We start from the raw sequence: 18,108 nt of genomic DNA on the forward strand, positions 1-18,108 counted from the left end.
TCTCTCTCCTCTCTCTCCCCCTTCTCTCTCTCCAGTCGGAGCGGTGGCGGCGGTTGAGTGGCGGGGAGGAGTGGCGGCGGCCGTAGTGGGGCAGGGAAGGAGCGGCGGTGGCCGAAGTGGGGCGGGCAAGGAGCGGCGGCGGCCGGAGTGGGGCGGGGAGGAGCGGGCGGGCACCCGGCGGCCACGGGCCCCGCACCCGTGACCTGGCCGGCGGGATCCCTGCGATGTCCGGCAAGACGACCAAGTTCCTCGGGCCGTTACTGCCGTCGTTCCTCAAGATCTACATCTTGCCCGAGGCTCTCCGCAGAAACATCGATCCAACAAGTTGTCAGGTAGTATCCACGTGGTTGTCTCATCACAGTTATGCGCATGTGTGCTCTAGATTTCTTCAGGAATATCTGAACAATCTCTGGAGAAAAACAGAACAAGCAGTCCCGCCTGAGTCCTTCGTTGGCAACCTCCAGCTTAGTGGCAAGCCTCTGAGCCGCCCATGCGAGCCGTTCTTCCCGTCTCCTGATGGCGCGCCGACGGATGGACGAGGCAGCAGAGGCGGTTCCGTGCTAGTGGCCGAGAAGAAGAAGAAAAAGAAGCTGTCCGGCACGGTGATCGCGACCATTGCCGTAGGCGGCGGGATGGCGGCTCTACTGGCTCTAGTGCTACTCTTGGTCCAGGGCGCCGCTCCACCCGCCGCCTGCCAGCTCTCGGCTCTGTCGCCACCCCTCTGCGCCGCCCGCCGCCGCTCGCCATTCTCGGGGAGAGGGGGGACAGAGAGAAGAGGATAGAGAGAGATGGGATAGAGAGAAGGGGTAGTGAGGATGACAGGTGGGGTCCACATGGGCCCCACCATTTTTTATTATTGTGTGTGTGAAACTGACATATGGGTCCCATAGGTTTTATTATTTTTCAGATCGAATTGCTACGTAAGCGCCACGTCAATACCATGTCAGATGAAGACCGAGTCAAATTTGCCACGTAGGCGCCACCTCAGCCAAAACCGGGGTCAAATACTGCCGAGGGACCTTATATAAACGGTTTCGTATGTTGGGGGACCTGTCGTACCCGGTTTTGCGATCAAGGAACGAAAATCAGACTGGGAGACAAATAGAGAGACCCAAAGTGAACTTATTCCAACTTTTCGGGACGTCTTTGAGATGGGCCGATCATAGGTACATGTTTGCGCGTGGCCCTGGTGCGCTAGCTTCACCAAATCGACATGCGCGAAAAAGAAAAGGGATGTAATTTTACTCGACAACGTTTCCATTTGACTTTTTCTTAGTCCTGAATCCATTCATTCTTATCATTCAGCGCTAGGGTGCAGGCCCGCGAATATACTTATAGTACAAATAAATAGAAAATATCAACGACGACCCGTCTCAGTCTCTCTGGGCGGATGTCTGAAGATAATTGATTCGCTTTCTTAAATACTAGTTGATACTATACAGTTTGCATATAATTCGTCTGATTCAACCCTGTGATCATCAGTGAAATGAGCCATATTATATATGCCAAAATGAACAAAATAAATAAACAATAACGAATGCTGATCAAAGAAAGGCATACGATACGAATGGCTTTTGTTTTGTTTACATTCATGGACACGGACAGGTGGATGCTTTCTCTGAGTTCGTCCCACAAATCTAACCATTTTTGGTGACTGCATGCCAACACATGCAACTTGTAAATACCTCACAAATCAGAGATATAATTACCGGCTTTCGTCTCTGTCGCGCAAGTGGCCATACACTCGTTCAAGCTCCATATAGCCAGCTATGCCAAATTCCGTTGCAATAATTTGCAAGTTGTATATGTAAATCAATACTATTTTGGCAACGCCGGATCGGAGCATCTCGTTTTTGGCAGGATATTATGTAATTAATGGTGCACTTCTAGCAACCAAATTTTGTCTGACAATGATAGATAATATATTTGTAGCTCGTGTCAAACCTTGCTTAATTTGTTTGCCTGGCCAATTGCCATTGTTCTGTTTTGGAGTAGGTCATATTTTTCTAATAGAGAACTTACAGTTAAAAAATGTAATTAACTGGAAGTATAAATACCTAGAATTTCATTTTGCAGTTGATATTAGTGTTTCAGTTCAAAACTCAAATTAGTTTGTTTTGCATTTGGTTGGAACTGAAAGTTGATTAAATTCCCAGCTAACAGTTCCGCAGCTGAAAGCACTCACGCTGAATAGTACGCTACCCTGAACAATTGGCCTGGCCTAATAAATAAATCTCTCACCCCGAGCCCACAAAGCTTCTAACTGGCACGGCTTGGTCCACGACGTCTTTTCGGTCCGGAGTCCTCTCTGGCCCAAACCGTATACAAGAGGAGTCCAGCCCACCACAAGCCAGTTTTCCCCGGGAATAAGTTCACTTGAGGTCCCTTATTTCGTCGCCGAGTTTGAAATTTGTACCTGAATCACAATGCCAGGTATAACCCGTCATTGAACTTACAAAACCGGATCACATTTGATCACAAGGCTATATTGCTCCCGGTTACGGCTGATGTGGCGGTTGAGTTAGTGTGGGACCCACATGTCAGGGTATTTTGGTCTTTAAAAAATAATTAAAAATAGTAGACCCACATGTTAGTGACACAAACTCTTCCACCTTCTTCCTCTGTTTCGACGTTCTCTTTCTCGGCTGCATGGGTGATGGGTATCGTCCTCGCCGCGCGGATGTGCGTGAGCAGCGACTCCCTGAGCTGGGCTTCTCCCATCTGAAGCTCAGGTTGATCAACGTCTCCAGAAAATCGCGAGTTCTCCGGCCCCATCCCCGCAGGCCTCAGCCGCTTTTCAACGTGATGTAGTCGATGACGATGACGAGGAGCTTCTCGTCCTTCTTGTAGAGGTAGGCGACGACAGGGAGGAGGTTGGGGTGGGTGAGAGGCGGCGCATGTGCTCCGAGAAGTCCTTCTCGTCCTGCTGCGCTTCGCCGCCCGCGCTGCCACCGGACCCGGCGGCGATGGCTTCGAGTTGAATTGGGCGTCTCGCCGGACGCCTGTCGTGGCTGGCCTCTTCCATTCTTTCCGGCTGGGCAACATGACTGATAGGAATGTTCGCTATTGCTTCGGCGTCCATCGTCTCGTACATATGTACTCTGACCACCTCCATATTCCTGCGGCCGACGACTCCCTTTGCGATCATGCTAACAATATAATGATGAGCATGACGTAAATGGTCATGAACGTCGCCAGGTTGGACGGCGAGGCGCGCGAAACGCGAACGTATCGCAGAAGGCGTCGGGAGGCTTGCCGCACAGGTCCTCGTTACCTGCATGTGCTCGATGAATCCAAGATCAAGATAGGCGGCCGGCGCGCAAGGATTGGAGGAGTAGGACGCCGCGATCAATTTGCGTACTTGAGAACATGCTGGCGTTTAAGCGGTTGTTGTTGTAGACGTCGACGAACCTGAGATCCGGTTGGGAGAAGTCCGGCAAAGGGAGTCGCTGCTCATGCACGTCCGGGCGGCCAAGGACGAGGCCCACGCGTGTAGGCAAGAGAATGTCGAAACAGAGGGAGAAGAAGAGTTTGTGTCACTGACACGGGGGTCCACCAGTTTTTATTTATTTTTGAAGATCGAAATTCCTTGATATGTGGGTTTCATGTTAGACTCAGTCGTCACGTCAACTAAAACCGGAAGTAATACTGTGTTGGGACCAAATGTGATTAGTTTTATAAGTTGAGGGACGAATTATATCTGGTATTGCGGTTAAGGGACGAGTTTCAAACTCTACGACAAATTAAGGGACCTCAAGTGAGCTTATTCCTTTTCCCTGCACCGTGCAGCCCAAAACACTCCCCACGGGATCCACGTCGTCGAAACGCGCAACGCCCCCCACTCCCCCGGGCCGCGCGAGCAGCCCATGCGAGATGCGGAACGGCGCGGCGTTCTTCCGCCCAGGAATTTTTTTTTACATTTTTTATTAAAATATTTGTAAAAATAATTTTTTTTTCAAAATTTATAAATCTAGTCACCTCGCGCCCTCTGGAAGGGTGTTTTTTAAAAATCGCCTTTCCAAAGGGCATTAAGGGGCCTAAATGCAATTTTTTTATTTGTGTTCAAACCCTTTCCACCAGTTTTAATTGCTTCAAAACTAATAATGCTTATTTGACACTTTAAATAATTTTAAATGAAAAAGTAATAAACTACGTAGTTACTTTGATATAAAGTTTATCTCCATCCGATTTCATTTGAAAATGTAGATGTGATATTTTTTTTAAATAGGATTTATATTTTGTAACGAATTTTTGATATCTAAAATATCTTAAATGAAAAGGTTGTTTAGATAGCCTCTAGCTCTACAATTTTGATATAAAGTTTTATTTCATCTGACTTTATAAGTCTGGAAGGAAATCAGCAAGGGGGATTGCTAAGATGACATCTCCAGGGAGAGAAGCGACGAAACACCTCCGCTGTCGTCCGTCGAGGTCTCAGAGAGAACCGAGACTGAGCTTTCACCCGACACCCCACTAGAGGAGATGGAACGGCACAACAACACCCTCAAGAGGGAAAACGACGCTCGAAGACGCCATCGTTGTCGGCCTGGCTAAGAGGCCCAAGACAGGGGTAGGTTTCCACCAACCGCTTGCCTATCCACAACTGACCACCATTGCTCCACCACCATCAAGTGTCAGGCGCCCCCGCCAACCAGCCTCCGCACTTCAAGTCACTTGTTTTACGTTCGGCTAATTAGCTGTTTGACCGTTTCCACCCGCCCAAGATCCAAAATGTATCAGGAGCAAGGTTGTCAGGATCGGGATACTAGTTAGTATCGTTTTGCTCAAAGTAATATCGTATCGTAGGATCGTATCGTAGTATCGGGATACTATGAGATTTTCTTTTTTTAAGTTTAATTAATATTTATATTAATTATATGTAGCCATCCTATATAAAAAAAATATAGTAATGATATATGTCATGCAAATAGAGGCATTTATTAAGAGAAACCATGTTGGTTTTGATATATTTAACTGATTATTATATAAATTTAAGCATATTTATTTACATTATTTTCATACCATATTATTTTAAATAATATTTTATAGTATCGTAGGGATCGTAGAATCGGGATACCACCTAAGATTTCGTAGGATCGTGTACTAATGAATAGTAGGATCGAGATACTATGAAAATTAAGATACTAGGTGGGATCGGTTTTGGCTTGGTAGGATCGTAGTATCGTAAGATACTAGAATACGTATCGGGATACTGACAACCTTGATCAGGAGATCCGGAGAGTTGACGCAGCGTCAACCGGGTCCGTCCTTCTGCCGCGTTCGCTTTCATGGTTTCCTGTACTACTAATACTACGAGGTTGGCTCTACTTTCCCCTGAACCATACCGCGTTGAGCTTCTGAGTTCATGAGCTGCAACTTTTCCTTTCCACCCGCTGAAATCTGAATCCTCAAATGGTAGCAGCAAAGTAATCTCATACAGTCATACTGAAGCTTTGCTGTGGCTACGTCAGGCCGGTGACATCGGATCAGTCGGTGAGTTTCGTAGAACACCTTGCTTGTTCATGCCTTTAGGTTGAAGGCAGCTCTGTGGCATCTCTACACCTGAAATCGAGTACATAGTTTATTCATGTTACAAGTCTTTCTTTTTTATGCAACTTTTGAGCAGGTCACACGGGAATTTAGAAGCTGCAACCTTTCGTCAGACGAACTGTCTGTTTCTAGCCCACCTCTGCAATGGCTGATGGTGCCAAGCTTCTCCTGTGGTTGCTGCTCTTGAGCAGCTCACCGTGGTGTTTTTGTTCTGAACTTGATGTCCAATGCCTGGAGACACTCTATCGATCAGTGATAGATTCCAACGGCATACTCCAATCCTCATGGACTTTTGTTGACAACGGTACTGACGGGTACATATGCAAATTTACTGGTGTGGAGTGCTGGCATCCTGACGAGAACAGGGTACTTTCTTTGCGTCTCGGTAACCTAGGACTTCAGGGCCCATTTCCTCAAGGTCTGCAGAGCTGTACAAGCATGATTGGCCTGGATCTGTCTAGTAACATTTTTTCAGGACCAATCCCTGCTGACATCGCCACGCAGGTTCCCTATCTAACATCTTTGGATCTCTCATACAACAGTTTTTCAGGTCCAATACCAGCCAGCATCTCAAATATGACATACCTGAACACACTCAACCTTCAGCACAACCAATTCAGCGGTGAAATTCCAAGGCAATTCGATTCAATTGGCCGGTTGACTTCGTTTAATGTTGCTGAGAATTTACTATCAGGGCCTATTCCATCCTCATTACAGAAACTTTCGGCTTCAAATTTTGCTGAAAACCAAGGCTTGTGTGGTGCTCCGTTGGATAACTGTCCCAGGAGGAGGAGATGGAGACTCAGGCTGCACAGAATCAACGACGAGTCCAGCATCGGAGCGGCTGTTGGTTTCGTCGTTGGGTTCGTGGTGGCCTTCTACTTCCCTCACTGGTTTGTCTTCTCCAAGAGGCTTCATCCCTACATCTTTCAAATATGGTCCATTCCTTCTGGAAATCTATCTGCCAACCTGCGAAGAACATGAGTCCATCAACTTATACTGATTTCTCTCTTTAGAGGTATTGATTAGTTTTTCATGCGAATGCAAAATAACCAAGAAATTAGCCTTGAATATTATTAGCCCTGGCTCATTCAAGATTCCTAAGGAAAAAAAATGGTGATGCCGGTGTTGAATCCTGTAAAAGGCTAAGCGCTAATTAGGATGTCACGTGCATTCCAATCTTTAGGATTTTTTTCAGGAGTTCTTATCTCATGCTAAAAATCATACGGAATAAGGTTGTAAGACTACAATCCTTAAGAATCTCTAAATTTTCCCCGGAAAAAGACAAACCATCAAGCTCAAAAAATAATAATACAATAATGGAAGACGACGAGCCAAACGAATATAGGAAAAAAAATCCTATGATTTCAATTCCTTCACTAATCATTTGAAAATCCTATAAACTGGATGAGTGCCTATCATTGTTTTTTTTACTAAAATGGACTGAGCACCTCCATAGAAACATCTCGATTCAATATTCCAGTGTTGAATGAATTTGAGTGAAAATTATCTGATCGTTTATTAGCACAATAGTCAGAAGAGTACCTTTACAGTGGTTTCGGTAGTATTCTGGAATTAAGTTTGAAAATATAATGTCCATTAATTTTTTTTCTCAGTAATATCTGGGATGTAATTTTTTGACACATATACCGTCGTCGCTAAGGGAGAGTGTGAAAACAGCCTGATATCGCTGAACAATTACACGAAGATGACGATGGCAGGATGTCTTGCTGCAGTCTCGCGTGGTGGTACTGCGAGACTGCGCGGTTGCCACCGACATGGCCTCTGATTGGGATTAATGATGCTGATTAATGACTTATTAATTACTAATGATGTTAACTAAAAATATCAATTAATTAATTGATAATGATATTAAATAATCTATTAATGCGCTAGTTAGGGATGTGAAGTTGTGGTCTCACGCACTCGTCACGCAAAGGCTGAGGGGCCCGACTAATACGCGATTACCCGTTCGGGGCCACGGCACGCGATCAGATCAGCGACACTTACGTGTTTTCCTTAAACCTCAGTTCGTGGCTCTCATGTAGACGTAGGTACTCTGAATTTAAAATCAATTTGAAAAATAAGTTCGAAAAAAAGAGAATAAAAATATATTGCATTAAAAGCTATTCATGTACATAAACTTTATATATGAAAATATATACATGGCTAACTTTGTACATATGAACTATGTGTATAGAAATATTTTATATAAAATATATCTAAAATTGAATTCAAATTTAAATCGGGTATATAAACTTTCACCGTACAAACTTTAGGTGTATAAATTCTAACAATATAAAGTTTAGGTGTATAAAATTTAGGTGTACAAACTTTAAATGTATAAACTTACTATAATAGGAAAGTAAAGCGGTGCCAAAAAAGAAAACTGCGTGGGGGAGGGGAGCTGATCGCCGAGGGTGATCAATTGTGCGATAGGTTTTTCAAAGGCCGAGCGGTGTCGCGTGGTTTCGTACTTTCATTTATGCGACAATGGTATATTTCTAAATCTCTTCTAAACGTGTATATTTATGTAAAACGAGTAAAAGAAGACATATTTTAAATTCTTTTCTAATATTCTGCTACTAGTTTTATCACGAGAAGTAATCTAACTATTAATATATGAGTTCTATTATTAGTAGAAAATATATTGTATCAACAGTAATTAAGATGGTAGTATAAATAGATTTGATTTGTTGATTAGAAAAGATAAACTATCTATATTAATTCTATGGGGTAAAAAGCTGGGTGTAATGCCTTTCCTCCTTAAAAAAATATTAATTTTATGGGTAATTTTACCATCCTTAAGAGGATACTTAGAGGTACCATATTTTCTAATGTAAAATTTGGTATCTGTAGGTACTAAGGCCCTGTTTGATTCAGCTTAGGATTATTATAATCTAGATTATTAGATGTAAGCTAAAACAAACGAATAGCTTATTATGATACAGCCAGATTACTCTCCACTCTAAAGGTGCTTTTTTTAGATTATTGGGGACTAACAGCTAACGAACAGCTAATAATCTAGAGAAACAAACAGCTAACAGCTTATTCTATGTCGGCTTATTATAATTCAGCTTATTATAATCTGGCTCAATAATCTAAGATTACAATAATCTTAAACTGAAACAAAGAAGGCCACCTTAAGGCACAAAAAATTTTAGTGTAAAATTTAGGTACCTCAAGATATTTTCTTAAGGACTGTAAAATTCATTTAATTCTATTACCATTAGAAACCATTGTGGTACATATTCTAGTAAAAATAATGTTAATGTCCCTTAACGATGAAGCTGATACTGGTGAAGAGATTCATAACTAGACTAGTACAGTACAATAGCTTGTATCCTACTTAGAGCAACTTTAATAGTATAGCCCGCTACTAGCTCCAATTCATCTATAGCCAATCTAATAGTCAATTCATATAATAGTTGTTTACTATACTATTAATATATGATCCCATATGTTATACACACACTGTGTCTTGGAGTCCGTGCTGCAGCTGGCTACAGATCTGTAGCCCGCTACTTCTCTCTCATCGTTTATCTCATTAAAATATGTTTATAGCCGGCTAATAGTATGCTATTGTATCTGCTCTTAGGTCTTATTCGGAACGGAGGAAATGTAAAGGAAAATTGGAAGACTAATGATTCCTTTGAATTGGGTACTGTAGATGCATTCGTTTCAAAGGATTGGTTACCTTGAATTCCAAAGAAACACTATTCCTTGCCCATGTTTTGATAGGAAAAAAAATCCACTCTAACCTTCTTTGGTGTAAGAATCCTACTACGCATGAGGAATAAGAAATTTCAATGTTTTATACACTCCTCTGATTTAAACATACAGTTCTACCATATTTCTATATTTTTTCAATACCGCGTTTTTCCTATCCGCCCTTAGTACCAGTGACTAGTCACAGTCAGTAGTCTACGCCTCAACGGCGACAGGAGGGTTCGTTGACCCAGAGTCGATCTTTCAAGGCATCAACGATGAAGTTATCAGTCGCAGGTCGCAGCACTATTCCGTCGACGCGTGTTTTTGATTGAGCCATAACGGCATTCAGATCATGAGCTCCGGATGCAGTTCAGGCTGTGTTTAGATTTTAACTTTTTTATTCGAAATTTCAACTTTTCCGTCACATTAAATCTTTGGACATATACATGGAGTATCAAATATGAACCAAAAAAAACAATTGCACAGTCCGAGTGTAAATTGTGTAAATTGCTAGACGAATCTTTTGAGCCTAATTACACCATGATTAGTTATAAGTGCTACAGTAACCCACATATGCTAATGATAGATTAATTATGCTCAAAAGATTCGTCTCACAGTTTATAGTCGACATCTGTAATTAATTTTATTATTAGTCTATGTTTAATACTTCAAATGTGTGTAACGAAATGTCAAAAAAAATTTGGACGGCAACTAAACACGGCCTCAGTCTCTGCTTTGTTTTAAACAGTGAAAATGATTTGTATTTCTGACCACTACCATACATAAGATACACAGCCAATATCTTTTTTTACCTAAAAAACATAAGGTGAAAGGATAAACCTTCAACTCCCTCAAAATAAGTTCAACTAAAGAAATTCTAAAATATAGCACACAGTTCAGTCTCACTTGACGTGAGCTACCGGGATCTTGTGCTGCAAGCCTGTAATTATTGGTTTTTGTAGTTTTTTTAGGCTAATCCTCTGAGCGCTTGTTTATTCAACTAGTATTTGGATTTTTTTAATAAAAAAAGGCGAATATTAGGAAATAACCTAATATCAAATAATTAGAAGGGGATATGTTTCGAACTCAGATTGTCTAGCCCACCACTTTGTGAAGCTAGCCGAAGATCCTAGACGTTTTTTTTTCTTTTTGGAATACACAAGAAGCATATTTTTGTATTAAGGGGACAAAAGTTATTTACAAGGAGAAATAAAAAAAAGGAGACGGGGTAAAGGATAGCTTCAGGCAGCTAGAGTCCTAAAATCATATGCAGCCGAGGTACTGAATAAATGTGGAGTGTTCATGTTAAATTATTTCATTTTCACTCGAGATGGCCACTGTTTGACTTATTACAGGCGTCTGATTATCAGCAAAACTTAGCTAAGTTGTTCATAGAACAAATGGTGAAAGGTGATCTGCAGCTGCTGCTTCATCAAGTAAGCCTGCATACTTCCGTCAAAAAAAAGTAAGCCTGCATAAATATTCAGGGAGGGCTGGTAATCTCGGTGCAGTCCACTGTAAAATCATGTAGGCAGCTGGCTGCTACATGTGGGGTTACAAGGATACTCGCAGTCGATCTCTTTCACTTCATAGCTTCTCTCGAAATACCAATCCCCAACAGCCTCGGCAACAGTCTGCTCCACACAAGTGTAAATAAAAACATATCAATCCATTTTTTACAGTCTTACAATTCAGTGATTTTCTTTTCTGAACTTAGGACAGTCCGGTGATTTTAACCTCACCTTGCTACCGAGCACTGGGGAGGCCTGTGAGCTCCATGAGATGTTGAATGGCGTTTGACAGTGGGTGAAGCATGAATCAATGAACAGTCCCCAGTCCTTTTTGTCTTTGACAATCTCTACATCATCGACAAATTTGTTCCTGAATCCTACATCAAGGAGAAATAAATTTTACTTCTGAGTTATTAAAAACAGGACAGTTACCGAAGAAACCAAACAGATGGACAAGCTAAACCAACCATTGAATACTTGGATTTGTGTGGAACTGCAATTCCGAATGTCAGTTTTGCAACTGGACCATGACTGTCCAGGAAAGGATCCATCTGGAGCAAGGGCATTCCTTATCTACAAATAAGAAGCATAGTAAAACAGTGAGAGGATTTAACTTGTTGAATTCCTCTGGAAAAAGTTAAGGCTGTGTTCTTTGCTCAGGGTTCCCAACCCCTCTCCCTCGTGTTCCGCACGCACACTTTTCAAACTACTAAACGGTGTGTTTTTTTCAAAATGTTTCTATATGAAAGTTGCTTAAAAAAATCAAATTAATCCATTTTTGAAAAAAAAAGCTAATACTTAATTAATCACGCGCCAATGGACCATTCCGTTTTCCGTGCGTACTGTTCCGGTTGAGAACCAGATATGCCAAACACAGCCTAAGTGTTTTTTAGGAAAGAACTATATATATTAATGGGAACAAATATAAAGAACAAAATTAGTACCTGCCAAGAATCATAAGCAGAGTTCAGAATAAGCGTGGGAGCGGTGATGCTCTTAACAAGCTCAGCAGGAAAGAAGCACTGGGAACAGCAATACGTCAGTAAAGGAACTTAGCACCATAACAAGGAGAGATCTTTTATGGAATACAGCTGATTTAAACTACAGGTAAATACCTCTGTTGGATCCTTCTTTGTAAGACAGTCTTTTGACAAAACTTCTCTAACATTCTGGGATAAAAATTCAAAAACAATAACTGAGAAAGATTGTAAAGCTGAATACGGATCGATCAGATGAGACAAACGGGCAAGCTGGCATGATAACATCACGTGAAAAGAAAAGGACAACCATTGCCAGATGACCAGATCTCACTGAGGTATTCATAAGTACAGAACAGAACAAACCACCAAAACATTTGGAATAAATTGCCGAGCTCCCTTCTTAGAGTTACGAAAAATAACGTTTTTTCTAGGTTTAAATATGTTGAAGTGTTCAGCAGCTTACCTGAAGATGAACAGTTCCATTGAATACGGACCACATGTGCCTCTCGCCGGATAAATCCTCACTGGAGCAGAAACTGGCACTTAAGTGCAAGTAGTACACAATATGTGGGTTATACTGCTAATTAATTACAAGAGGCTTACACATCAAGGAAAAATCCAGCATCAGGAAGGCATTTAGCTGAAACCTCCTTTGGAAATCGTGCATGAAAATCATTGCAGTGCAGTAGTGCAGCCAGACCACCAGCAGAGCATCCTGAAAGTATGGCCTGAAATATGTAGAAAAATGAAAATAAAAATGATATGGTTCTTGATGAGACTCATGAGAGTGCCAGAATGAAGCACGAAAGATTCTTGTCCATATGAAACCAGCCAGGTATTCTTGTTCAGACAGAATTAAAAACTCAATGCACAACGTGTAACCTGTTTAGCAGTTGCGAGTCCTTTTCCCATGAGCTCATCAACAACTGCTTCCCAGATGCGCAATCCCCTGAAATGAAGTGTGCTCCCATCCTACACCGTTGTCAATAATGTCGGATAGGTCTTATTTTTTAGGGATTACAGTGTTGGACAGAACAAGATAGAGACTTCAAAATTCACTTTTAGAATTAAAAATATCCACCTTATCTTGGGCCTCCGCATCACCAGAAAACGATGCCCCATCGCAATACCTTATGGCAACTTTGTTCCAGTTATAAAAATCTAATCGACAATGATTGAAATTAGTAAAAGGACATCAAAATTATCCAAAGCATTAGTAAAGGAAATTAGTATAGGGACTAAAATTAAGGACCCACATCTGTTATCTGCATGTACCAGAATTTTTTTCGAGATAAATGCATGTACCAGAATTCAGTTGTTGGTCATTGCTGAGTATTCCATTGAACTCTGCTGCTTTCATGAATTTGGATGAACCATACACGCCCATTTTGCGCCTGGAACAACTTTCGATGCTGTTGCACCAGGCTCCTCCCTGAGCATTTGCAGAACAAAAAAAAAAAACAGTCATGAATTTGGATGATGCATGTGTTGATTAATACTTGATCAATGCTACAGTACTAATTAAGCATCATCCAGTCAGGCATTCTCATGCTGCAAAAGAGTCCATGTAAATGTTTGAAGCAACCATGAACAGAAAGCAGCAATCTGCGATGAGAGAAAATCGATGGATGCATGATCGATCACCTCAAGAAAGACGAGCCAGCTGTGCTCACCGGAGCCGAAGCCTCTCTGCAGGTGGTACCCCGGCGGGCTCCCATCCAAGCACACTGCAAGCATGCAACAACACAGTTCTTGAGTTCAGGAGAACTTGATGCCCATCAAAGATTCAAGAACCTGAAGTTCACTGCAGGTGCAGGCAAGATATACCTGCGCCCTTCTCCTGAGCGCCGGCGAGGAGGGTCAGCTCGACGACGTCCGCCGCCGCCGTTGGGCGGGCTACGGCGGCCAGGAGCAGGAGCAGGAGCAGCAGAAGGAAGGGCTCCGCAAGTCGACGGCGCGGGAGCACCGGCGACCGGAGCTTGCTGCTGGTCGCCATGTCATGCGCAGCCCGTGTGTGATGGGTGGGTGGTCTCGATGGAGACAAGGGCTATTTATCGCGACGAAAACCCGCCATCTGAGTTGAGGTTTCAACATGACAATTTCGGTCTAGATGCTCTTCGTCGTAACAAATTATATGCTGACAAAGTCGTTCGTCCGAGAGTGACAGTCTGACTGACAGACTACCTTCACATCGAACAAGTTGCTGTGGCCTTCAAATGCACTCTGAATTCAGTGGGTTTTGCTGAGCTGAACATTTTGTTACTGGTTGGGAGTGTAGCGTGGCTCAGCCACTTCCCGCTGCTTGAAGTTTGTATTTAGCTGCCGTAGTTTTTTAAAGCTTTAGTTTCTTTTTTTTCCTTCCCTTTGCATAAGCCGGTCTCAAGGGCGGAGCTAGGTAGGAGAGGGGGGTGCCCAGGAATTTGGTTAAGAAAATTTTTTTAGCTATAGTTCATCTATTTTCACCATATATACACCACCCTCAATCCAAATTTAGGCATTTATATCAGTTTAATGTAGAGTAAAGCAAGTGAGTGACACCCCTCTCCATTTCTTTCTAGCTCCACCTCTGGCCGGTCTGGCTGATTGCGTCGTGTAACTATAACTCTTTTCTTCTAATATATTGACGTGCAATTCTTTTGCGCGTTCGCGAAAAAAGCTGAACATTTTGTTCATCCTGAGCTGCCACTACGTTTCGTTATCGTTGTGCAGAACTGCAGATCAATGTATCCTCAGAATTCAGACGGGGGAGGCTTCAACCCTTTCTCGTCTCAGAGACTCTGATGTCTGAACTCCGGGACGACCCAAAGAAAGTTTCAGAACAAAAGCAACTTCAATAAAGCAGGAATAAATTAACAATGGCCGGAGTCTGAGAGTTGGAGTTGAACTGGTCACGCATGGAAGTTTCAGAACAAAAGCAACTTCAATAAAGCAGGAATAAATTAACAATGGGCCGGAGTCTGAGAGTTGGTGGAGTTGAACTGGTCACGCATGGAGCGGCGGGACGCGTACGGCCGGAAGGCGGTAGAATCCGACGAGCGTGCCGGCGGCGGCGGCGGAGACACCGGCCGTTCTTGGCTTCTTGCGCGACGGAAATTGGTTCGCTACCATTGGTTGCGATTCGACGTGGACTGTCAAGTTGGGCCAAATCTGTCGCCACGTCCGCAAGTAAATGGGCCGTATTGTATGGACTAGTATCTAGTCCCGGCCCAATGCATAGAAAAGGCCCATGAGAACAAACGAAAATAGGAACCCAATCCAAAGGTGTTCGGCACCCTCTTTTCCCAACCCTTCTTCCTCGTTTTCACGCGTACGCTTTTCAAACTGCTAAACGGTTCGGCTTTTGTAAAAAGTTTCTATACGAAATCTATTTTTAAAAATTCAAATGGAAGTTATTTAAAAAAAATCAAATTAATCCATTTTTTTAAAAAAATACTAATACTTAATTAATCACGCGCTAATGAATCGTTCCTTTTTCCGTGCAGAGGAGATGGGGTTCCTAACCCTATGAGCGAACACAACCCCTAGGTCAGTTAACCGTTATCCTTGCGTACACTCCAATCTAGGTCAGAGACTCAGGGTAGAATCGGTATGTAGCGATCCATCCAATGGCTCTCAGAGATCAGATGATTTAATCGTGCAGTCTATGTTTGAGACTGGTCTCATCATCGCACTTATTTTTGGAGATGTCATCTAGGAGATGCTCTTGCCAAAACTTCTCTCAGATTAGCTTGTGTGAGTTCTCTCTAGATGTTTATCCTCTTGTGACTATGTTGGCGGGCGTTGTGGGGGAGAGATGATCCATTTTTCTCTCTCACCCTCTCCAATCAAATCCAAAAGATATGGATAGAATTGAGTGCGGTGCTCGGCTATTAGGATTTGGTTTTGGGCTGTTCCGCTATACCTTCTTTGTTGGTTTAGCAGTGACCGGTCACGCATAGTGCCGATCAGTCCAATGCTAGCTTTCTCATTGGTTTTGTGTAGGTGTTATCGGTATATAATGGTAGAGTTTTTTTTTGGTTTATGGCAGGGTGCAAGCTTATTTTTTTTTCATCTATATTCAATGGAACATCTCATTGACGGTGTTGTATTACTTGTATGACTGTTCATTCCAGAAAGGCAATTGAAATCTGAGGGAAGATAATTGAGAGTTTAAATGAGAGAATTGATAATGATATTAACATGAAAAAAATTATTTTACTCCCGATCTCTTATTTGGTAGACATGGTCGGAATTAACAGAGAGTTTAAATGAATAACAGATGTCTATGATTTGCTTAGGCAACGTAAAGGAGAAATTATTTTTCAATTACTAGCCCCTACCAAAGTATTAAAAATGAGAGAATTTCTCCTGACCAAACATAACAGTTTTTCTCATGTCCACTTTTGGTCTTGTGTTTTTCTCCTTTTTATATTAAAAAAAGAGGGCAAGATCTTTGCCTCATTTATATTGACATCAGTTTTTTTTTATTCACTATGCAGTGCTTTGGTTTTGTAAAATTTGTAAGTGATCAATTGACATTTGACAAATTGTCACACCCCAATCCGGCACCGCCGTACAACGGCACCTAATAGGAGCGTGTCGTAGGAATAACGGCGCGAACCGCTTCCTACGAAACCGCGATCTCGGTACCAGTCCCAGGACATAGTGCTGGTACCCACGGTGACAAATATGAATCATCGCAAATCCTTAAAATAAATAGAGGACTTATTTACCTTAACTTAGGTTGCAGCTCAGAACAGCCCGAGAATGCAACCGACGACACGGACGAGGAAACACCAACAACAGCAGCAGCAGCGGAGCCAACGGACTAACACCCAACACCACAGGCGACGGCTGGGAACCAGGACGAAACCCTAATCTTCACTTCACTTCATCTTCAGCTTCAGAGCGAAGGAACTATATATATTTACATAGAGCAAGGGTGAGTACCTTCGTACTCAGCAAGTCACGGGAATTTAGGAGTTTAATGCAAGCTTGGAAGAGAGGCAAGGTTGATTTGCAAATCCTTTGTTTGAAATCATTTTGAAATCACTAAGTGATTTACTTCTTGTTAAGTTTGGGCCGAAAAGAGACTCGCGTCTCAAATCGACTTAAGAGATGCTTTTCAACAACTCAATTGGTAATGTACCGACCTCCCGGGTCAGATCATTACCTCTCGGCTCCCAGAGCCATTTCACTTGATTAATCGGCTCCCAGAGCCTTTCTCATTTTCTCGGACTCCCAGAGTCCAGCTGCCCAGCAGCAAAGCAATCCGCTTCCACTCGGGAAGCCTAGTCTATGATGCCCGCAGACATCCCGAACCACACAGATTCGTTTCTGACCACTCCATCTGCCACGTAGGCTGATTCTGGTTACGATTCCCACACCACAACAACTTTTCACAAAGCACAGGCAAACAAATCTACGCAACGGGAACCACCTCACATCCGCCCATGACCGTGGGCACGGCTGTTCGAACAGTTAGTTAACCTCTGCAGAGGGGTACACTTTACCCACAAGATACGAACTTATTCCGAACACCCGTCGGTATCGGAGGTTCGCAACAAAGCCTTTCCCAAGCCGACCCAGGGATACCTCATGCCACATAGAAGGATCAAATCCTCACATAAATATAGGCCATTTTAGTTTTCACAAATCAAACTCCAACCACCTCGATCGGTAATCTGGCAAGCTTCTCTTCCTTGCCTTACCAGGAACCCGGTTTGGCTCCAACCGACTCCGCCTCGGCGTTCCCAACTATTGGCATGCGAGGTTCCCCTGAACCAACTAGTTACTTAGCCAGGGTGTCCCATTCCACCTTGTGGTTGCACTTTGATTATGTTCGATGAGTTTCCCACAGGAATCGGTCCTTATATGCGAATACGGGACAGTGCCACATAGGCACAACCCCCGCATCGCGAGTTTTCACAATTCATTTTATTTTCAAACACACCGACACCATATGTCAGGTTTTCGAGGCTTCACAAACCTATTTCCCAAGTTTTCGACAAACAACGGTGTATGTGGGATATTTGGTATACGCGCTCAGCTCAGAGAGCACGAATACCGAGGTACCACAAGGGTGGAGCGACAAGGAATCAGGGTAGTACGACCTACAGGAATTAGTGCGACTACTGGGTAGGTCCGTCGGTTTGGCACGCAAACCGAGGCCAAGCAAGTTGAGTGTGTGATTCTAATAATGCAAGTTGCAAACAAAATAATAATGAATTTCCAATTATAGGAGCAATTGATCAAAGGGTGACTTGCCTTGCTCAAAGTCTTCACTGAGCTTCTCGAATCTTCGAGAAATCCACGATCAACGAAAATCCGGTAACCACAACTATACGCAAACAATCAAAAACCTAGACAAAAGACTA

The 18,108-nt window shown here is 42.8% G+C and overlaps 2 protein-coding genes across 2 annotated transcripts; one reads left to right on the forward strand and one right to left on the reverse strand.

Annotated features, from left to right (window-relative positions):
* The first annotated feature begins 5,356 nt into the window (after nt 1-5,356).
* LOC127759888 (probably inactive leucine-rich repeat receptor-like protein kinase At5g48380) lies at nt 5,357-6,812 on the forward strand. The gene is made up of 2 exons (XM_052284106.1): nt 5,357-5,493; nt 5,627-6,812. Exon 2 carries the CDS (start codon nt 5,695-5,697, stop codon nt 6,532-6,534), a length of 840 nt encoding a protein of 279 aa, XP_052140066.1. The 5' UTR covers nt 5,357-5,493; nt 5,627-5,694; the 3' UTR covers nt 6,535-6,812.
* A 3,637-nt stretch (nt 6,813-10,449) lies between these two features.
* LOC127755895 (pectin acetylesterase 5-like) lies at nt 10,450-13,822 on the reverse strand. Its single transcript, XM_052281508.1, has 12 exons — nt 13,580-13,822; nt 13,397-13,479; nt 13,058-13,184; nt 12,834-12,913; nt 12,635-12,724; nt 12,356-12,480; nt 12,216-12,276; nt 11,888-11,941; nt 11,717-11,794; nt 11,240-11,345; nt 11,004-11,149; nt 10,450-10,895 (listed from the first exon to the last, which is right to left on the reverse strand). The coding sequence occupies exons 1-12, from the start codon at nt 13,746-13,748 to the stop codon at nt 10,785-10,787; spliced, it is 1,230 nt and encodes a 409-aa protein (XP_052137468.1). The 5' UTR covers nt 13,749-13,822; the 3' UTR covers nt 10,450-10,784.
* Nucleotides 13,823-18,108: the final 4,286 nt, after the last annotated feature.

Source organism: Oryza glaberrima, chromosome 1 (genome assembly GCF_000147395.1).
Source record: "Oryza glaberrima chromosome 1, OglaRS2, whole genome shotgun sequence".
Classification (NCBI taxonomy): domain Eukaryota; kingdom Viridiplantae; phylum Streptophyta; class Magnoliopsida; order Poales; family Poaceae; genus Oryza; species Oryza glaberrima.